The sequence below is a fragment of the Eschrichtius robustus genome, chromosome 3 (assembly GCF_028021215.1).
Source record: "Eschrichtius robustus isolate mEscRob2 chromosome 3, mEscRob2.pri, whole genome shotgun sequence".
Taxonomy (NCBI): Eukaryota; Metazoa; Chordata; class Mammalia; order Artiodactyla; family Eschrichtiidae; genus Eschrichtius; species Eschrichtius robustus.
Genome location: NC_090826.1, coordinates 125443403 through 125466023, shown reverse-complemented (window position 1 = coordinate 125466023; position 22621 = coordinate 125443403). Strand labels below are relative to the sequence as shown.

The following is a 22621-nucleotide window of genomic DNA, read 5'->3' as shown; positions in this document are numbered from 1 at the left end:
ATAAACTGAGGTACCAGCAGTGAGATAAGGCCTTTTAGTCTGGGAAACTACTTTCTGAAGTCAGAGTAGAGCGTGGTCTAAGAGACCTCCAGAAAGAACGACTGCTCCAACTACCAAATCAGCATGTTGAGATACTGAAATACTCAAATCTGAATAAGGGCCAACCCTTGAGATTAAACATTTATTTGGATGAGCATCTTTCAGCAGGAGTGTGGGAAGAGGGGAGAGGATATGTCAAGGAAGGGGTCGTCAGGCCCCCTGTCCCCGGCGAAGCCGCATGCACTCTCCAAACAGACCGATAAAGCAAGAGCTACCCAGGAGGAACAGACAGAAGACCCACCCCACCCCTCCTGAGTCGGGGAGGAGAGCCTGGGTTTCCATTCAAGTCAGGGAAGCCAGGAAGGATGTTCTCATTATGTAGCTTGCACATCACGATGCTCAAAGCACTTCCCAGGAGATGTCTAATCCATGCTCGAGGCTCCCCCTCTGGAAGCACAAATTTCATCCTCCCAGGATAAACCAGAGGGCAGGCATTGTCCAGGGGTCACCGCTCTGCTTTCAGGATGAGGAAATGCAGCACAGAGACATCCTGCCTCTCCAAAGGAGTTGCTGCCTGCCTCTGCCTGCTCTCCCCCTGGCAGAAGCAGGTGAGCTGAGCTGGTCGCCTCCCAGTGTATCACCAGCTAGAGAATTACCTGATGGAAAAGCTCCTGTTGCTGGAACAGACACATATTTTTTAATGTTTCAATAATTATCTCTTCTCATCCAATGTTTTCAAAATTGGTTGGCCAGTCAAATTTGGACCAAGCTGAAAGGTTGTCTCAGGGTCTCCATACAATTTAAGGTCTTCTGTAACTTACAGGATTTATATTTCCAGTGATACTACTTTGTTTCTAGCTACTTGCAATGAGTTTTTACTTACACTTGAGAATCATGAAAACTTAAGAACAATAAAAAGGCTGTCACCTTACACAAACACAAGCCGAATAGGTATATCCCAGTCCAGTTCTGAGGTCAGCTATAGGGTTAGGTGGGTGTGGACAGTATATGGGCCCCATAGTTTGACCAGCATCCCTGGGGAGTTGTCACCACGGTAAACTGTTTTAAATGTTTTTTTGTTTTTTTTTTAAACCAAGTTCATCAAGTGACACAACTTTGATCAAGTTGATAAAAGTCTGCTGCCCTCAGATCCAATCTCTGTCTACGATGGTGCGGAGGTCGGGAAATTGCACCCTGTGTCCTCAGGCTGACTCCAGACCCTCAGCCCATCCTGCTCCTGCGATGGCTTCCTTTGCTGCCGCTTCAAGGACACGGCTCCAGCAGCTTCATCACTAGGCACAGTGAGATCTTCTTCACATTTTAGTGTCCTGGACAGGGGTATTATCCTGTGAGCAGAGGAGGAAGGAATAAATGAGGAGGAAAGTAGGAAATCTGGACACTCAGCCTGTCTCCTTGGGGATGCTAGGTCGGGTGATAGTAGTAATAGTGATAATAATGCTATGTGCCTGACATAGTTTTTCACGTGCATCAACTCATTTATTCCTCATGAAAGCAATATGAGTTTGGTAGTTCTATTAGCTCTGTTTTATAGGTGGGGTAATTAAGGCACAGAGAGGTCAAGTGACTTCCCCTAGGTCACACAGCTAGTAAGTGGTGGAGTCAGGATTTAAACCCCGGGACTGGAGCTTGAGCCCTCAACGAGGACACTGCCTATTCCTTGATGCATGGCTTCCCATGTCCTCCTTGCCCTAGCTTCTTACTTCCTCACTCATTCCCATTAATTTCATCATCCTGAAACACTGCTCAAGAATCAAAGAGAAAGAAGAAAAGTACCTCATGAGCAGAAGTGCGTACAGCTAACAACGGAATTTCAGGTTTCGGTTGAATGTAAGTGGAGAAACAAAGCGAGCAGCAGTTTGGTTTTGGAGATACGGAGCGTGAGGGACTGGTGGGCCTGTGGATGTGCGGTTGGGGCCGTGGTGAGAGCCCGGCTGGTGCTAAGCAGTCAGGAGGGGCCGGCAGGTAATGGTGAGGACCAGGTGTAGGAGTCACTGACAAAAGGAGATGAAGCCTGGGAGTGGGGGCCAAGGTCAGGGTGTGGTGACGCCACCCTAAGAGGCAGAGAGGGGGCCAGGGCAGCCCAGCCAAACAGCGGTTAAAGGAAGGAGGTGGTTTTTAGGGCAGGTTGCCGGCATCAGCTGTTTCAGAGCGGTGAGGATGACAAGAACGGAGACATGACTGGTCTTTGGTGGCCGGGAGGGCATGTGTGGGCTTCAAAAGTCATTGATAAGAGCGAGATCGCAAGGGGAGAAAGAGAGAACTGGGGGTGGAGTTGGGGGTAGAGAGCAGAGTCGAGACATTTTTCTTTAGGATTAGAGAGATCCAAACATGTTTGTAGGCAGAAAGGGGCGAACTAGTGAGGAGCTGGAAATACAGAAGAGTAACTGAATGGGAAAATCTTAGTCTAACCCTTCACTTAAAATGCACACACATGCTCCACAAATATCTTGTAGAAAAGTCCAGAAAATGGTAGACACAGCAGACAAGGGGGTTTGTCTTATCAAAGAGAAGGGGCCTCTCTTCAGATGTGCAGGAAGAAGAGACTCTTGGAGCGTATGAGCAAGTGGCAAACAGGCTGGTCTTCCCTTTAGGTAAACAGGAAGGAGGTGAGGTCATTTGCAGAGCAGGAGAGGAAGAGGTAGGGAGTGAGCTGGAAGAACGCGGATGAAAACAGGATGATAGAGAAGCAGTGAGAGGGTGTCCAGGCGGCACTGAGGTTGGATACGGTTCAGCTGGGTTGGTAAGACTTTATAAGAGATCCAGGCAGCATGGTTTCGTGAATTCCACCAATGACACTCACAAGTCTTGGCAGAGAAGGTGGGTGTGAGAGTGACTTAGCTTTGGGGATTAATACAGAAAGATAGAGCAGGTCGATGGTGAGAGGGAGATTAAGGTGCAGAAGGACAGCTCGTAAGTGACTGGCCACGGAGGGAGCCTGGGGGGCAGGGACATAGGATCTCAGTGGAGGGTAGTTCAGAGGCTAAGGGAGGGACTGAGGTAGAAACGCAAGCGGAGGAAGGCGGCAAAACTCTGACAACCTTAGTCCAACCCCCTGGTTTTGCAGAGGAAGAAACCCAGGCTCCAAGAAGGGACAGGAGTTGTCCAAGGTCACAGAGCTCGATGTTGACACGAAGGACACCAGCGCTACTCATCAGAATAAACTGCTTCACAAAGCACCTCTGCACATCTGCATAATTTATTTAATCTGGGAGGGGCACTGCTTCCAATCCTCTTTTGGTTTTTTCAAGCCTGGTCAAAGTTAGAACCAAAATGCCTAGGGCAGTGGTGCCAAAGGGTTCCCCAGTGAGGACAACTGTGAAGTGGGCCCCTTGCGTCACGGGCTTCCCCAGCACGCCATGCCTGTCCCAGGTCTTTCCTGCATCTCACAGAGGCAGCACACACCACTAAAGAGACGGCTTCCGGCCCCCCGATTTAATCCCCATCTTGTTCTTTGATTGGTAGAAGTAGATTGATCAGATAAACTACAACAAGAGGAATATGCTCAATGTCAGACTGTCAAGAGGAAGGGATAAATATATTTAGCAATTAAAAAAATACATCTTTGTCCAAAATAACTGCAGCTCAGTCCATCAAACCCAAATAGGACTGAAAATATGAACACTGAGTTGTATATGGTGATTATGCCTACTAAGGAGAGAGGCGCAAAGAGGGAGATGAGGGTAGAGATTCAAAATTCATTCTCATATATCACTTATATGTGGAATCTAAAATATGACACAAATGAACATATCTATGAAACAGAAACAAACTCACAGACCTAGAGAACAGACTTGTGGTTGCCAAGGGGAAGGGGGGTTGGGGGAGGGAAGGACTGGGAGTTTGGGATTAGTAGACGCAAACTATTATATATAGGACGGATAAACAACAAGGTCCTATTGTATAGCATAGGGAACTATACTCAATATCCTGTGATAAACCAAAATGGAAAAGAATATGACAAAGAATATATATATGTATAACTGAGTCACTTTGCTGTACAGCAGAAATTAACACATTGTAACAACTATACTTCAATAAAATTTTTCATTCTCCATACTTCTATGTGGCTAGAATCTTTAAAAGATTGTATTCAATGCACTATGGAATAAAAATTATCCTAGACAATTTTACCAGTAATTTTAGATATAGATCAGTTGGAAAATGACTCTAACATGTTACTGCTTAAGTCATTAATTTATGAATTGATGTTAACTAGGTAAAATAGGAGAAAGTCTATGCTATGTCTGCCTGCTTCCATTTTAAAACCACAACAGGAATCTAGAGACCAGACCTTTTGTTCACCTTATCAAACTTTGCCAATTCCTCATGAAAAGTAAATAAACTGAAAAGCCCCAGTGAGTAGCAAATTATTATTAGTATGATTCAAGGGAAAAACGGAAAGTTTGGAGGTACAATTTCTGGAAAAGACATATTTTCAACCAAGTCTTTTTGCTGTTTATTTGGCACCTCAAACACATACCCATCTTTATCCTTGTATATTAAAGAATTTAATATATTAAATCCTCAAGAATTTTTTCAAGAATTTTATAATATTCTTTAATTAAAATCTCCTTGGGAGTGGATGTGTGTTCATGTTTGTTGCAAACACACACACACACACACACACACACACACACTACAGCTAGTACAGTGTTCTGCACATAGTGAGGATCTGACCTGTGTAATTAAATGAGAAATTATATGCTGTTAAGCTCTTGAAAAGAGGTAGCACCTTGCATTTAAGTAATGAAACAAAAAATGAAAATGGTGCCTTGAAAATTTAAAAATCCAAAATTTTAAAAGTTTTTTTTAATTTTTATATTTTTTTGGCCATGCTGCGCGGCTGTGTGATCTTAGTTCCCCGACCAGGGATGGGACCCGGGCCCACAGCGATGAAAGCTCCGAGTCCTAACCACTGGACCACCAGGGAACTCCCCCAATTTTTTAAAGTATTACTATATGAAAGAAAGCTTAATGAACATTCGAAAGCAACACATTTAGAACCTGAACACTATCAATTTGGAGTATAAAAATACAACCACAAAGAAGAAAGGCTGGAAGGATGTACACATGCCAGCCCTATGTGATTTGGGCACGGTCCTAAACAACAGCTCTCAGATGGCATTTTGGAAAGCTACAGGTTCGGAGTCTGTTCAACCAATTTTGTGCTTATAAATTACTTCACCAAGTCACTTCAAGGATCTAGATATTAACCACTGTACAAAAACCAAACCAAACCAAAAAACGTCGCCACAGTTGGGGCACAGTATGGGCGAGAGTCAGGGAGAGCTGGGCAGGGGCCCCCCAGGCAGGGCCTCACAGAGGCTTTGGAAGCTGTGTTTTGAGTGCTCTGGGACAAGGGGGAGCAGAGGTGCCATGGGTTGTGTCCTCCTCCAAAGATATGTCCAATCCTAACCCCCAGTACCTGTGAATGTGACCTTATTTGGAAAGAGCATCATTGTAGATGTAATTAAGGATCTTAAGATGAGATCATTCTGGACTTAGGGTGGGTCCACATCCAATGACGGGTGTCCTTATAAGAGAAAGGAGAGGGAGATTTGAGACACACAGACACAGGGAAAGACCATGTGAAGATAGAGGCAAAGGTTGGAGTGATGAGTCTACAAACCAGGGAACACCGAGGATTGCCGACAACCACCAGAAGCTGGAAGAAACAAGAGAGGATTCCCAGGGTTGCCAGCAGCCACCAGAAGTTAGGGGACAGGCTGGAAGAGACTCTTCCTCAGAGCTTCCAGAGGGAGCCAATCCTGCCAACACCTTGATTTTGGAGTTCTGGCCTCCAGAACCGTGTGACAATGCATTTCTATTGTTTTCAAGCTGCCAATTTGTGGTAATTTGTTATGGCAGCCCTAAGAAACTAACACAGGACGTAAGTAATTTTAGCAATGAGTAAACACACACACACACACCCCTCTGGTTGCTGTACAGAGAATGGACTAAGTAGGCAGAGAAAGTGGAAGCAGGAAGTGACATAAGAGGCTAATGTCCTCAGAAGCTGACGGTGGCTTGTGTTAATGAATGAATGAACTAACATAAAGGGAAGGGGGAAACACTGGAGGGTGACGTTGTTGATAAGATTGTTAGGGGTGGCAGTAGGGGGCGGGACACAGAGCTTTTCTCGTGGAAACCAGCAAGGCTGGTCGTGCTCCTGAGGGCACAAGTAGGTGAGCGCAAGGTGGGCTTCCTGGGAGTGGTGGGAGGAGCCACATGACTAAGTGTGGGCACAGCAGGAGGGCAGGGACTGAGGCAACCCCTCCTCATGCGCGCTAGGTGTCTAACACCTGTGCGTGGATGGATGGAACATAAAGCCTCCTTTAAAGCTTCCCTAGGAGAAGCCCTGCCCATTGCCGTGTTCTGCCTTCTTTACGGCGCCCCCAAGGAGCTGCTGGTCTCAGGCGCTATCACTGTGAGTTTTGTATGGAAAGGAGCACCCCCTTTTCCTCTCTGAACGCCCCACAGCAGCGAGCCCCGTCCAGGACGCTGCATCAGGAGGCCTCGGTGTGTGGGCCTCAGTCACATCCAGAAGGGCGCCAGAACCCCGAGGCAGCCAGAAGCAGAGAGCATGGGACACGCTTCCCTTTCTGGTCCTGTTGTCCCCTCCCCACCAGTGACAGCCCGTCTCAATCCAGTCCCTGTGTTACTGCACACACAGCTGATTGGTGATGGATGTAAGGAACAGGGCATGGGACATAGGATGCGCTGGCCCTGCCCTGTCCGGGTCGGGGGGACAAGCCAGGCCACCTACCTCCGTCTTGGGGACCTCACTGCTGGCGTCCGGCTGGGCGTGGCCAGTGCCAGGGTCACAGCCTGGCTCGAGGATGGTCCCCTCATCGTGTTTTTCCTTGCCAGCCCCCTGCTCAGGACTGTGGTCGCCCTCGCCTCCTCCAGGGGGGTTTTGGGGGGTCTCGTCCCCCACAGCCCCCTCCTCCAGCCCCTTTGTATCTCGGCTCCTTTGTCCGGGCTCCGCCTCTTCACCGGCCGCCCTCTCCTTCACCTCCGCAGGCTCTGGCGTCTGCTCCTCAGCCGGTTTCTCCTCCGTGGGGCTCCCACCCCCGTCCTCTGCCTCTGGGCTGGAGGCTCGGGCTGGACGCTGGCTGGCCCCCTCCTCGGAGCTCCCCACGGCCTTTTCGTGCTGCTGGGCTACCCTCAAGGCCCTGCCCTTCTCCTCCTGCTTCTCTGTCCTGCTGGGCGTCCTCCTCAGAGGAGGGGATCCTGGGGTCTTGCTCTTAGCTAGGAACACCTCGTCCCCATTCTCTTCCTTGGCACCATTCTCCTGGGAGGACTCCACGGCCCTGAGCTCCCCCAGGTCCGCACAGTCCTCCGACTGGGACCTTCGGAATCGCCTGGAGGGAGGGCGCCTTTTTATGGAGCCCCTTGTCCGCACCTGCAAGAAAGTGTTACGGAAAATGATCTACACCTGCGAAAAAGGCCAAAGGGAGGGCGCATGTCCTTTCACTGTCAGTCTCACACGCACAGCTTCCCAAGCCCACCTGAGGATCATTTGATTTTCTAGGAGGATGTACCATTGCTTGCTATTTATTATAGGTTAGAGCCCTGTGGGGTTGCGGTATTCCATGGTAACCTGCAGATTTTTTTCGGTGTGTGTGAAGATGAAAATGCTGTCTATCCAGTAAAAAAGATAACCTAAGATTTTACTGGCCTGGAAAATAACAATCAGTTCAGTGTCTAACTTAGCAATTTTATTCTAACATTTGTCCTTTTTAATTGCCTATAAATAAGCAGTTCTTTGAATGAGCTTTACCATCTTACAGGGTCCCTCCTAAATTAACAAGTTGAACAAAATCTCTCTCTGTTTTGTATCAGAGTCATGTTTTAACATTCTGAAGATTCCACTTTGACAAAGGTGAACCCAACAGAAAAGAGGGTTGGGGGTCTGTGGGTGGCTGGTACCGTGACCTCATGGGTGTGGAGCTGGACAGCTGGTGATCAGCTTCCTCCCTTCCCCTCCTGCCCCACCCCCCCCCCCCAAAAACCTGGCTAACCCCGGGAGAGCTGAGCAGCCAGAATCCTTTGCTTTCTCCAGCGAGGTCCAACTCTAGCAGAAGCCACACCTTAGAAACACCCAGCAGAGCTGCCTGAAAACCATTTTCTCTCTGGGAAGTGTGTGAATCTCAGAACCAGGCCTCACCTGGGTCCACTGGACTTTGTCAGAAGTTCAATGGGCGTGTTTATAGTGGGTGTCCTACTTTACTCAAGTGATGTGTCTTTACAAATTTATGTGCAAATTAAATCTTATTTTCTCACTGATTTGCATTTTGGTATTTGTCAATCCTAGCTGTCTCAGAAGTTTGGAATGAATACTTGTTTTTTAAAAATAAATTCATGTTATTATTTTATTTTTATTTATTTATTGTTTCTGGCTGCATTGGGTCTTCGTTGCTGCACGCGGGCTTTTCTCTGGTTGCGGCTAGTGGGGGCTACTCCTCGTTGCGGTTCGCGGGCTTCTCATTCTGGTGGCTTCTCTTGTTGCGGAGCATGGGCTCTAGGCGCACGGGCTTCAGTAGTTGTGGCACGTGGGCTCAGTAGTTGTGGCTCGTGGGCTCTTGAGCGCAGGCTCAGTAGTTGTGGCACACGGGCTTAGTTGTTCTGCGGCATGTGGGATCTTCCCCGACCAGGGATCGAACCTGTGCCCCCTGCACTGGCAGGCAGATTCTCAACCACTGCACCATCAGGGAAGCCCTGAATACTTGGTTTTAAAAGGGCTTCCCAGGAACTTTCCTGAGACCACGGTGAGGCTAGCCCTGCAGGCTATCAAGGCCCCAGCCCTCATGGCCAGCAGGGTTCAGAAATAATCCTGCCTGCTCCCTTACTGCCGTCACAGACTAAAGCCCCCAGTACTATGACCAGGTGGCAGAGCCTCCCTCCCTGCCTCTACATCCCACTGACATCCTGTGAGAAGACAGGGCTCTCTCCGGGGTTCCTCTCTGCCGTCGGGGGTCTCTCCATTGCCCTGGGCTGAAGGATCTCCACTCTGTCCCCAGCCAGCAGGCTCAAACCTACCCCATCACCTCCTCACCACCACTTTGTTTCTTTGGGCCCTACCTGTTTCGACACATTTGACCTCTTTCCTAGATGGATCCTCTGGAAGGGCCCAGAAGATCCTGCTCTCTCCATCTTTAATTCTCAGGTCACATTCATTTAACTTTTCCTGGCATCAGAGCCCTTTAACTCAGGGACTTCCCTGGTGGTCAAGTGGTTAAGACTCTGTGCTGCCACTGCAGGGGGTGCGGGTTCGACCCCTGGTCGGGAAAGTAAAATCCCACATGCCCGTGGTGCAACCAAAAAAAAGAATAAGAGCCCTTTAACTCTTAGCCACTGCCTGGCTCTGGTCCAAATTTGCTGGGTCCCTGCTTGGAGTGTATTGGACTGTATGTACCTCTGATTCTCTTGAGTCTTACCTCCTTCTAGTAGGGCAGGGATCTGATGAAATCACACACAAAGTATTAGGGTAGCATCTACAGAAACAAGTGCTGCCATACATCTTTTTGCAAAGGGAACGATTTGGATATTCTTCAACTGGGGCAAGATGCAGTAGGAATGATTTGAGCCCATTCTGGGACACTTAGGAGTATTCATATCAAGGTAGGACAGGACAACCTAGTGACCCTGCCCTCCCTTCTGCTGAGTCGCTGATCAGGGCTTTAGTTTTTGTTTTCAGCTTTTGACATAACTCTCTGTGCAGCTGGGATCAGTACTGAATTCCTGCCCCTCTCTCCACAAAGGGTGGAGCACTCCATCCCCTGCACCTGTCTTTCAGGTGAGTGGCACAGTTACAGGGACAGCGGATGAGAGAGGCAGGCTAGGTAGAGGGTGATCTTAGCTCAGGGATCACTTGCCAGGGAAGAGGAGAAATTTCCTTTGTTATAAACCACAGCTTAGAAGTGTCTTCCTTTCTCCAGGACAACAGGGTAGAGGTGATTCAGGATTGCCCAGTGCCCGCATTTCCACAGACACACCACAGTACTTAGGATCAAGATATTACCTTATTGTAAGAGGGCAGATGACTGCCTTCAGGAGGCTGGTCAAAGCTGACGGGCACCTCCTCTGGCTCGCTGGCCCGAGACCGCACGCCAGGGCTGCTGGGGGTAGAAGGCGGGCTGTGAAACGGTGACACCATGGCCTTGAGCCCAGGACTCTTGGGTGAGGCCCCAGGCAGCAGGGCCGCTGGATCAAAGACTAAATTGGCCTGTAGAGAAAAGATGAGGAATTTCAAACCCAGGCTGCCTTCCATAATGCCCAGGAAGCACTGATTTGATCCAGCAAAAATGCATTGGAACAGTCCTGATTTATAGACAAAGAGGCCAGAATAGCCACTGCCAGCACCTGCAGGCACCAGGATCTCATGCTGTCAGCGCCCTTTACCATCTTTCTCATCAGAGTCAAGAGCAGTTACCGCTTACTGGATGCCTACTCCTTGCTGGGCATGCGCAGTTTTCCTCTCTACAACCACCCTACATGTTCAGTTTTGTTCTCATGGCACAAATTAGCGAAGTGTTTAGGGAATCTGCCCTGGGATTCAAGCCAGGTCTGTTTGTCCCTCAGTCTCCAAGTACAGGGTCTCTCTCGGTAGACCACAGTGGTGGACACAGCAGGCCACCACGCCTTTCCAGGGGGGAGCCAGCAGAGCAGATGCCAGTGTGTGACCCTACTTGCAGCATCGCAGTGCAGGTGCAACCAGACCAAAATGAACCCTGAGGACAAGCAAAGGGGAGGGGTTACCCAAAGGTAACCGAGGCCTGAGGGCGTCATGAGTTTGGTGGGGGAGGAGGCGGTGGTCCCAGATCTCTCCGACTGCCTCAGAGAAGGTGGTGGTGCAGAGGTCTACGGAGGGACTGAACGTGAGCGCCTTGGGTCCTCTAGCGCCACCTAGGGGCTCTCGCTCCTCCTGCTCTGACCTCTGCGTTTCCAAATCATTGCGCAGTTGCATCCTCCAGAGCAGGAGGGCCAGCAGCAAGGCCTCCAAGGGAAGGGACCAGGCTTGAGGGGCAGAGGATGCTCTCCACGGAGACACACCCAACTCCAGGTATTGCCTCTTTCACTTAATAGCTGTGTGACCTACAGCGAGTCCAGTAGGCTTTCTGTGTCTCGGAGTCTTTATTTGTCCCATCGACTGAGCCTGACCTTTAGAGTCTTTTATGATCTGGTCCCATTACTCTCTCCTGCCACTACCCGACTCACACCCTTTCCCTCCAGACTCCCTTCTGTGCCACCCTCCTGCCAGCCGAGGCTCTGTCATCTTGGAGAACTCCGACATGTACTTTAGGACTTGCACAGTATAGAACATTACACATGTTTAGGACGATGTTAGTATTTCAATTGTGATTTTAAGAAAGAATTTATAATATAGACAAGATTGTGTCATTGCCCAATTAAAAATATAAAAGTTAAATAGCAACAGTGTGAGCCCACGCCATGTCTAAAAGCAGCATGTTGCAGGTACAAAGGGACAGGTTTGGACCACAGAGGCTGTGGGAGTTGGTGTGCTGGCATGGCCCAGAGGGCTTCATGGCAGAGGGGATATTAACTGGGCATTAAAGGAGGTCTTCCTGCCCTCTCAGGGTCAAGCTGGGACATTCCCTCTGTAAGACTGCTTGCAAATAAAATGGGTCTTGCTAGCCAGCGGAAAACTTGAACTTTGAATTATGGACTATTCTAGTGAAGAAAAATCATAGTTCCTAACTCATCCAATAGAATACTTAGAAGAAAAATGAAGCTGATGATGCATTTCTTAGTTCTTTCCCCACGTATTTCCAACAAAGTAAGGTTCCTATGGGATTTGGCCAAATTATATACTGTCGCTGACATTCTTCATGAGATTAAACCATTAGAGATTAAAACCTCATTCTCAGGTTGCGATGTTTCCCAAAGAGGCTTATTAATGACTAGAAAGGGGAATAAGACCAAGACTGCAGGGCAGTCTTGACTGCAGGGTAGTCTGACCAAGACTCAGCATTTGCTGAGGACTAAGTACACAGCATTTGCAAACTAACTTCTGGCACTTGGATGAGGTCTGTGGTAGGCTGCCGGGAGACAGAGGTAGGGGTCCTCGGCTACACCCTTTGGATGGCTGCTAGGAGGGAATGTCTGAGTTCTGGGGTCCCTTCCGAGAGATCCCTGTTATGTATATGGGAGCCCTGCAGCCTCCTACAGCGATGGGCCGCCCACTCCCTCCCTGCAGCTGGGGTGGGATCAGGGCTTCTCAGTATGAATTAAACTTCAGGGGAGACTTCCCCCCACCCCAGCCATGAGGTAGGCTCATAACCCAAACCAGAGATGCTTCCCTTAACCCCAAATCAGGCTGGGGGCCAAATCCCTGGTCTCTCACGTAGCTGGGAACTGCAGAGGCTGTGGCTACTTGTCTTGACACACCCCTAACAATGGCTTCAGAACGAGGTAGACGAGCCAATTTTATTAGTTGGACCCAGAGGGGAGGAGCCAGTGCAGGAGAGCCTTGCTGTTCTCCTGGGTGACTGCACAGAGACTGCGGTGAACGCTGGACCATCTTCTACAGGCCCCACCCAGATACATCATGCCTGTCCCTCCTCTGTGCTTTAGCGCATGCTGTCCCCACACCAGGAGTACCTTCCTCCCTCCTCTCCAGCCACTATTCTTAAGGACGGACTCAGGAAATAGGTATTTCCTAAAGCATCTGTTAATTACTCCTGCCCACTTGACTGTCTTCTCGCTCTAAAATTTTACCGCAGTGGTTCTCAGCTGGGGTAGGGGGCAGGGGGATGATTTTGTCTCCAGGAGACATTAGGCAATGCCTAGGGACATTTTTCTTTGTCACAGTTTACTGAAGAGTGCTGCTGGCATCTAGTGGCTAGGGACCAAGGATGCTGCTAAAGCATCTTGCAGTGTACAAGGCAGCCCCTGCAACAAAATTTACCAGCTCAAATAATGCCGAGGTTTAGAAGTCCTGGTCTAGAGCAGTAGGAGTCGGATAGTTAACCCACAATTTAGATCTCTGGTATTTACTCTCCTATATGTCTTTTATTGTACCATGTGTGAAAATCTTGTCTCCCCAACAAGATTGTGAGATCAAGTGCAGTGTCATATACTTCGTTTACACTCCCAGGAAAGCCAGCCCCACTGTGGGCACAGTGGTGAGGGCTCTGGATGTACAAGGTGGTGAGGTAGGATGGAATACTTTCCAAACAATGAACTTGGCCTTAGTGGTGTAATGACTAGCAGCTGAATTTCAGCCCTGTGTAAAGCTGAAATGGTTTGTGGCTGCATTCAGGCCTTGGAAAGGACTTGGCTATTCTTGGAGTGTTTCTTGTGTATAACATCCTTTCCCATAAGACTCTTGAGGCATCTGATTATCCTCAATCTCCATTAGGTGCTAATGATACGAGCTCATGTTTGATAGGGTCCTTATTTTAGCATTTTGCCCCCAGGTAGAGCTCCTCATCCTTCAGCGCAATTTGATCACTAGCTGGTTATCAGAGGTCAGCTGTCCAGGTGACATCTGGGACTACCTTAGGAGCCCCAAAGACATGCAAATGTTGGACAAGAGAGGGGGTTGGATAGGAGGTAGCGTTAGGTAATGATTCTGAACTTACCTGGAGCTTCTCGATCAGAGGCGAGCTCTTCACCTTGACTTTAGGAGGGTGGTTTGCATTGGGCGGTGACTTCTATAAAAGCAAATGGACCAGAACAAGCAAATGAGTGAGGTGAAGGGAGGTGGGGGGTTCTGGCTGAAGCCCAGAAGCCACAGTTGGAATAAGAGGAGAAGAAAAAGTTGGTTTTACCACTTCATCACTTAGCTTCAGGAGCTCACTTACCTCCTCAGGTCCTGGGCGTGGCAGACTCCCGTTCCCCTCTCCCTCACCCTACCACTAACAAGACCACTTGAGTCTATGGATCAGAGCAGGCAGGACGTCTGAAACACAGGCGGCCTCCTGTTCCAGGAAGAATGCCTTCATGGTCGTTATGAGGGAACAGACTGTGTCTGAGGGGGGCAAGGTCTTCACCTCATGACCTTCAGCAACGTGAGCCAACAATTGGAGGGGATTTCAAAGAGAAAGGGCACAGTGATCATCCATTCTGTTTGTCATCAGCATAAGAAACCACAGAGCTGGAGTGAAACCTGACGGAGGTATACTTGAAATTCTTCCCTTAAACTAATAATATTTTGGAAAACCCCACCAATAGTGTTGTTTATAAATTATCATATTCCAAAACACTGACTATTCATTTTGATTAAACAGACATTTATTGAGTATCCCCTACATTCCAGGCATTGTGTTGGTTACATAAAAATGAATATGATTGAGCGCCTGCCCTCTGAAAGTGGTCAATGTCTGAGATATATATATGTGAATATACGTGTGTATACACACACACACACACACACACACACACACACACACACACACATATATATGTTCTGTTAGTTGGGATACTTTTGTGATGAATGTATGTCAGGAATCTTGCCTGGCTTTGGATTTTATATTATCTAAAAAGATTGACTCCTTCCCGTTTTGTGTAAAGTCCCTACAACTTGATTCTAGTTCCACAGCTATATTGATCCTCAACAGGTAGGAATGTTGACAGTGATGATGATGATGATGATGAAGAAAAAGATGACTTCCACGATGTCGGACAGAGACCAGAGCAGATCTTCCTATAGTTTGGGGACCCTGCTCCTCGCACCCATGTGCTAATTTACTTGAATCATAAGAAGAATAACACAATTTCTTATAAATACTCTGAGATAGTCATTGAGTGAGATGATTGTATTTTAGTGATGGAAGGAGACAGACTCACTCATCTGAACTCCCTGTGACCTTTTTAAGGCCCAGCATTGCAGGGGGAGGTGCTGGAGCGTGGGGCAGCCACTGGCTGGGACTCAGGAGCTCCCTTCCCCAGCCCCTGCTAACTCCGGCTTTGACAGGAGCTAGATGGCTGCCCCGGCCTCGGCCTCCCCAGCCAAGACCCAGGCAGGTGGGTGGGTTGGAATAAACGATTCTAAGGCCTCCTCCAGCTCTCAGGTGCCTCTGGCTCCATGAGTTTACACCGTCAGACGTATTTCCAGAGCCGTCAGTCTTTCAAGGAGCCTTGCGTCCACCGTGAGAACAAACAGCTTCCAGCCCAAACTCAGTTGTCCTTAATTTCTGGGCTTTACAGTGAAAGTTCAGATGAGGCCGGGTTTCTGAAGATACTGTTTAGGAACTGCAGCAACAATTGTGCTGACAAAGCTCACTTTATGTAATACTTTATTCTCTTCCGCAACTGACTAGTATCTTCTGAAGAGAGTGAAAATTCAATAAGCACAGCCCCTTCACCATAGGACAGTGCCGGGAACCCAGCTCATGCCCTACAAAATCCTTGTTGATTTGAACTGAACTGCAAAGCAGGAAGAATCCGAAAGAGCCGCCGATGCCATTCCTGGGAACGGCTGCAGGTGGCAGTATTTCCCTTACTGTTTAACAAGCAGCTCTTTACTGTTCAACAAGCGGCCGCCGCTCATACTGTTGGTGGAGAAAAGTCAGCCTGACATCTCTCTGTATGTATGTATATATGTCCATATATGACATTCCTATAATGTCTAGAATAATGACCAGATTTTTCAGATGGAACTGTTTTCCAGCCCTGTTGTGGGCAGGCAAGGCAGGCTCAGTGGCCACATTAAACACTCTTTTGGGTGGGTCCTCCAGAGAGGGGCAACTCCTGGCTCCACCATCTCAGGCCTGTGCAGGCAAAGGGAGGGGGCAGGGATGAAGAAGGGATGGGAAGACCCTCTCTGGCACTGTGCACTGGGAACCGAGGGGTAGCCTGACTGGGGCCTTCCCAGGCCCCCAAGGCTCCCGGCTCTAGGGCTCCTGCAGGCTGTGCCATGGGAGTCCAGAAGGAGAACTGTGGGCAGCAGCCTCCACAATCTTCTAACCCAGCCAGACAGAGCCGGCTGCTCATTTTATTTTTATGTGAATTTCAAGCTTGTGACAAAAAGTCACTGGTCTCTGGAAGCAACGTCCTTCCTACGTGCAAGCAGCCTGTCACTCCACGCAGGACCTTCCCTCTTAAATCCACCCTCCCATTCATCCAGCCCTTGGCTATTACATGCCATTTAGCTGCTGGTGGTGCCCCATGGGATGGAACATGTAAACGTATTTCTCCCAGAGCTGCTGAACTCCCTCCACTTTTTTTTTTAAATTATTTATTTATTTTATTTATTTATGGCTGTGTTGGGTCTTCGTTTCTGTGCGAGGGCTTTCTCTAGTTGCGGCGAGCGGGGGCCGCTCTTCATCGCGGTGCGCGGGCCTCTCACTGTCGCGGCCTCTCTTGTTGCGGAGCACAGGCTCCAGACGCACAGGCTCAGTAGTTGTGGCTCACGGGCCCAGTTGCTCCGTGGCATGTGGGATCTTCCCAGACCAGGGCTCGAACCCGTGTCCCCTGAATTGGCAGGCAGATTCTCAACCACTGCGTCACCAGGGAAGCCCTCCCTCCACTTTTATCCAGGGGATAACTGTCTACCCATTCTGACTTTCAGGCTCTCTAGTCCTTTTCAGACTCTCCAGGACTTTTATCCAGGGGATAAAAGTCCCCACCCGGCCCCCATCATGTCGGGTTAGTGTTCTTGTCCCATTTTACAAAAAAGGAAGCAGGCGCAGTGCAGTGACTTCTCTGGGGCTGAGTCCAGGTCATCAGGGGGCAGCCTCACGGTAGGCACCTAGTGGCCACGGCCTCAGCCGATTGCCTAACACAGGCTCCAAGCCCTCAGGGTGAAGGTCACAGGAGAAGTTCACCCTCAGTAAAGAGAAGTTGTTGGTATGGCTTTGGTTGGAATGCTGGCTGATGACCCCACGAAGATGGGGTCAGAATCATGATGTCAGCACCTGAGGAGACCCCAACAAAAATGTAGTGTTTTTTAAACTGGGCTTCTTGGGGCCTTCTCATCCCAGAAGACCCCTGTCCAGTTTTGGGGGGGAGTATTCTCAGAGCATATGGGGGGCCCCACCCCCTTCCCACTTGGTTGAGAGCAGTTCTGAGTTTCTGCTTTATCTGATGGGCTTCTGCTTATATGCCTTGGGTTGACAAAAAGGTTTGAAAACCGTTGATCGACTCCAAATGTTTCACTTTATAAATGAGAAAATGTAGACACCAAGGGCCTTGCCCAAGTCCACATGGCTATCCAATGTCTGTCGTCAGGATGTTGGCCCCCAAAAAAGGAAGCGGGGGAAAGAGGTATCACAGTTGGGATGTGGGAATTGGACTGTCTTTGGCTTGCTGCTCTATTTTGGGGTTGGCCTCCCAGGCCGGACAAGAGAACGTGCTAATCCATTTCTGGCGGGGACCACGACCACAGTGAAGGTTCATGGTTTCCTGGGAGGGTGTGGACAAGTTGCTCTTACAGCTACAATTAGATAAATAAGGGTAGGTGAACATGCAGGCCGGGAATCCATTGCTGGCTATGATCTATGATACCAGAGCCTTTATTATGTTGGTAACATTGGCTATTTATATCTGAGGGCAATGAGGCCTCCTGTGTGCTCTGGTTCTCTTTCAGTGATCCAGAACAATAGGCAGCCTTTTCAAGATACCACAGAAACCCGCGACTCTCTCACACTGCAGTTCTGCTTTATGTGAGTGCAGCCCTCTTTCCAGATGCCTTGCATACATGGAAGATCGTATCAGTCAGACCTGGGAGTCAAACATGACTTTCATGACTCCTGAATCTGGTGTGGTAATACTCTATGGACCCATTCTCTTGGCTGAAATGCTCAGGCTTGAAAAACAGTGCTCCTGTCCTTGAAAACCATAAAGGAGGCTCAGTAAGAGGGAGTAGGAAGGGACCTCGTTTTCAAAGTAAAGGATTCAGGAAGCGTTAAGGAGAGTCACCCCTGAATCTGAAATGGAGAAATTCCCTGCACAGGTTTCAAGTCTAAAAGTGTGAATTGCATGCCTCTTCCTACAGAAAGGAGAAAGAAAATCCATAACCAGCATCCTCTGAGCCCCCAGCAACAGCAGCACTTACCTCTTCACCATTCTGGCCCAGCTCTACCCTGGGAGGGAACAGAGAGAGGGAGCAGGGCGGTTTCCTTCTTGTTGGTTTACTGGCTGGTGTCTAGAGGGAGGGCGACAGACAGACACACAGAGAGAAAAAGAGAGAGAGCTAATCAGGCAACAGGGAGGAAGAGGAAGGAAGTAGAAACTGGTTTTAGGAATGTTTAGGGATGTCTGGTGGAGAAAAGAATGAAGGGAGGGATTGCATGTCTTTGAGCCTGCCCATTAACTTTATAAGTTCATTCTAGTGAACCGTCTACCCATTCTGACTTTCAGGCTCTCTAGTCATTTTCAGACTCTCCCAGTCCCTTCCTGCCGGAGCAGCCGCTTTTACTCGTGATTCACTGGCCTGCCTGAAGCAACATCTCACAGTGACACCCACACCCAGCTTCTAAGCACTTGCCAGCACCTTAGATCAATACTATCTCCTTCACCCTTTATGACATTCCTATTGTGTCTGAAATTATCGACCGATTATTCAGATGGGAAAATAAAAACGCAGAACAACGTACCTAAAAAAGCACGACAATTACACTCTCGTTTGTCCCAAGGGGCCACGATAAACCTCCCCCCACACTGGGGTTCCCGTCCCTCATTTCACTTCTAAGGAGCTCCTCAGGCTGTAGGACTCAAGAAAATCTAGCCCAAATCTCTCCAATGCTGCAATGCCCCATTTGACACTGTCCTCTCCAGCAGGATTCTAGAATCCACTGGTCACCGGATCCCTTTCCTTCCTGATCCCTGGCTTCCTATCTGAATGTGCTTCCCTTTCCGTCTTCTCTTTCTTCCCAATTCTCCTTTTGTAATCCACCCTTGCTCCGGATTCCTAAGCTTTCTATGCTCCGGGGAGGAGCCTGGTGTGGGGACTTCTTTATTCTGAAGCAGTCCAGGCCTGGCACAGCTGGGCAAGATCTAAGTCTCTATCAGTGGACGACTGAGGTGGACAAGCCCCGGGTTCCAGACCCCCGTCTCTAACAGCAGGGCTTTCAGCTCTCAGCCCTCCTGGCCAGAGCGTAAGCCTCACTCTGGTGGGGAACGGTCCTGCCCAGGCCCAGCAGCATGGCGACATTCCTCACATTCAGAGAGACCCCTCTCTGCCTTCTCTTCCTAATTTGGTAATTACCAGGCCTCCTCCCTCCCTCTCCTCTGGGCCTGACCCAGACTTCCCCTTCCTCCAGCCCCCTCCCAGGAGAGGGGCTCTGAAGCCTCCTGACTCACCTCCTTTGCGGCGGCTGCCTGCTCCCTGAATCGCCCGGCCAGCTGGGCCACCGAGGGGGGCGCCGAGTCGTCCACATTGGCGTTGGTCTCTGCCGGCCTCTCCTGGCAAACCAAGGGGAAGCCGAAGTTAACCAGCAAATATGCACTCGGCACTGCTGAGCATCGGCACCGGGTGCCACACGAGGTGCTGGCTATGCGGCCGCAAGCGGGGACGCGGCGACAGTGAGGTCTTTTCTCAGCGTTTTGCAATTGACTCCTGCATTCAAAGACTTAAAAAACCCCCTTCAGTCAACTGCATTTAGTGAATGTTTATAGTGTCCTTGGCCCTGGGTGTGGCGCTGGGGATCTGGAAAGGAATAAAACTTGGTGCTGCCCTGGGGGTGGAGGTTGGAGCACCCAGGGATCTGGGAGGCAGGACAAAGCCGGGTTCCTCATCCCACGGAGACCCAGCCCGGAGAGGGCTCTATCGGTGACAGCGTCTTCCCGTTGTCACATGAGGCTTCGAAAACTGTAGGCTGGCAAAATGCACTGGAGAGAGGGGCCTGTAAGTGCATCTAATGGGATGAGCAGACGTCTTTGATTGAACTTTTATTTATTTATTTATTTTGGCTGCGTCGGGTCTTCGTTGCTGCGCGCGGGCTTTCTCTAGTTGCGGCCAGCGGAGGCTACTCTTCGTTGTGGTGCGCGGGCTTCTCATTGCGGTGGCTTCTCTTGTTGCAGAGCATGGGCTCTAGGGCACGCGGGCTCCGTAGTTGTCGCTCTAGAGCGCAGGCTCAGTAGTTGTGGCGCACGGGCTTAGTTGCTCTGCGGCATGTGGGATCTTCTTGGATGAGGGCTCGAACCCGTGTCCCCTGCATTGGCAGGTGGATTCTTAACCTCTGTGCCACCAGGGAAGCCCCTTGATTGAACTTTTGACAAGTATTTTTGTGTCTTGTTTCCCCTACTTAATTGAGTGCCTTGGGCATAGAAATGTTCAGAAAATATTCAAATAACACGAGAGTCAAGTAGCATGGCGATGAGAACCAGACTATCTGGATTTGACCGCTGAGTCGCTCCATCTCCCTAGCTCAGTGACCTTGGGCAAATGATTTTACCTTTCTGTACCTTGACAGGGATAACAGTAGCACATCACTCACAAGGCTGTTCTGTGGATTAAATGATTGACTATACATCTAAAGTGTGGGGACAAGGCCTAGGACATAATAAGAGCTTTAGAAGGGTTACTATTACTACGGGCAACGGGGTCCTTCCTTCCAAGAACCCTGCGATGACTTCAGTTATAGGGATTTGCATATTGCATTACTGTTCTCTACAGTGTCCTCACTGAGAGAGGCTCGCTCACCCCTTTTACGTTCTGTTCCTTTTTGCTGTGAGCTTTCTGCAAACTGGTTACCAGCTGGTTACCATGCCCCTGCTCTACCACCAATGCAACCATTGGTTTCCTGTGGCCTTCCCTCCCCCAAGGTGCCTCTAGGCCCCCTGAAGAGGCCAAGATGTACCCTGGCCACTGTTCACTCCCATGTGCCATTTGTCGCCAAGACTCATACGGTGAGTCAGTAAGCACTGGAAACGGCCCCCTCACTTCTGCCTTGTTACATGCGGCCTATGGAACCACACGGTTTTAATAATGTTTTTTAAATGTCCAGTCTCAGAGACATTCGGCTTTGGTTTTTGGTGACCATGATGATGGCATTTCGTACACAGACCGCAAACTCCATCTCCACTCCCTCTGCTCACGTCTAGCCTGAAACTGGGAGGATCTGGGTAGCAGTTTGCCCGAGAAAGTCCATTTCTGTCTTTCCACGGGGCTCATGGCCTACAAAGACCAAGCATGCTCCACTCCAGCTGCAAGCTTGTATCCCTGTACACCACACACACACACACACACACACACTCACTCACACTTCCTAGGCCCTCCTTTTCGCGCTAAAAGTGTCTCCAAGCTTTCTTACTTGGGTGCTCCCTCCAAAGGAAACGTCGCTGGTCACACCGTGACGCTGCCCCTGGAGCAGGGGAGGCGCGCACGGCCGCCCCCCACCGCCTCGCGTGAAGTTACGTGGGGGCCAAGCTTTGTGAAGGGGGCTTTGCTTAGAGACAGGAAAGAACTGCTGCGGCCACGGACCTTCGGATCTGCGAACAGGCTGCTCTGGAGGAAAAGACTGGTCCCTCTTTACTGTTTCCTGCTGTAAGTCAAGTTTATTCTCATTCCGGCCTAAACATCAGATGCTGATTTCACATAAAGATGCAAAAGGATTCACCTCTCTTCAAGATGCCAGAGCTCCCGACAGCGCTGGGGCGCGCGGGGAGCCCAGCGCCCGCTCTGATTAGTGCCCTACATGTGTCACGCTGGGCGTGGTCACAGGCGAACATCTTGTCCTCGTGATTAATTAATTGAGCTGCTCTTGGCAAAGATGCTGGGCCCATCAGTTTGTCCATCTGGTCTAACTTCCCGCCCCCATAACAGCTCAGTCTCTCTGTCCGTTGCTATATACTGCTCGGGTCCTGCTGACAGTGTACTTTACCCTCGGCCCCGAAGGCGCCAATCACTGGCGGTGCAGGAAGATACATTCCAGATAAAAATAGAGCCGTACAGGAATCAGAAACTCCTCCCTAACTTCCCTGTCTCAAAACCAGGCTTGGCAAGGGGCGAGAGAACGACAAGGCTTCTGGAAGCATTTAGGGCTTAAAAGCTGGGTTGAAGGAAAAATCATAATACGTCTGAATTTGTCTTCCTGGAGCCCAGTGAATGGGTTTTCTTTAGAATGTCTATGGACTCCAGAGCTTGCTGAAGCCTGGCAAATCCGCTCACTACCAGCACCTCTCCAGATGCTTCTTATCCTATGTTGCAGAAGAATGACTGATTGTTGCCTCCTCTCAGTTGGGCACATCGAAGCCCAGAGAGGGCAAGTAGCTTAGCCAGAGTCACAGAGGAGAAGCCAGACAGAATAATCTGTGAAACACTTGACTCCCACCGCCTGATAATCCAGCAATGGACATCAGTTAAGTATCCTAATTTGTGAAGGTGCTTTGAAAACTGTAAAGCGATATATAAATAGTGAAACTATAATAAGCCACTGGGTTACGCAGGTACAGCAGAAGAAGCATGGCTTTGGGCATGGACAGGCACCGTGGCTCAGCCTGTTTGAGGCTTTGCCTGGATTTCTGCCTTGCAATTCTAGCAGGTACCACTACTGACCTCCTCCGGTGGTTCAACATCACACCACCTTGGCCCCAGGCAGGTGAGAGTCTCCTCCCGTAGCTCGCTTGCATGTGTTCTCTGTCTTTCTCTCTC

General features: G+C 49.5%; 1 protein-coding gene across 1 annotated transcript in view; it reads right to left on the bottom strand.

The window, feature by feature from the left end:
* The window catches only part of RCSD1 (RCSD domain containing 1), a 65337-nt gene continuing 42716 nt past the window's right edge, over positions 1-22621 (bottom strand). Inside the window, exons 2-7 of the mRNA XM_068538358.1 lie at positions 19330-19431; positions 18083-18172; positions 13668-13739; positions 10085-10288; positions 6827-7465; positions 1-1385 (exon numbers count right to left, since the gene is read on the bottom strand). Of these exons, the coding sequence (XP_068394459.1) occupies positions 1353-1385; positions 6827-7465; positions 10085-10288; positions 13668-13739; positions 18083-18172; positions 19330-19431 (1140 nt within the window). The 3' untranslated portion in view covers positions 1-1352. The remainder of the gene's footprint in view (positions 1386-6826; positions 7466-10084; positions 10289-13667; positions 13740-18082; positions 18173-19329; positions 19432-22621) is intronic.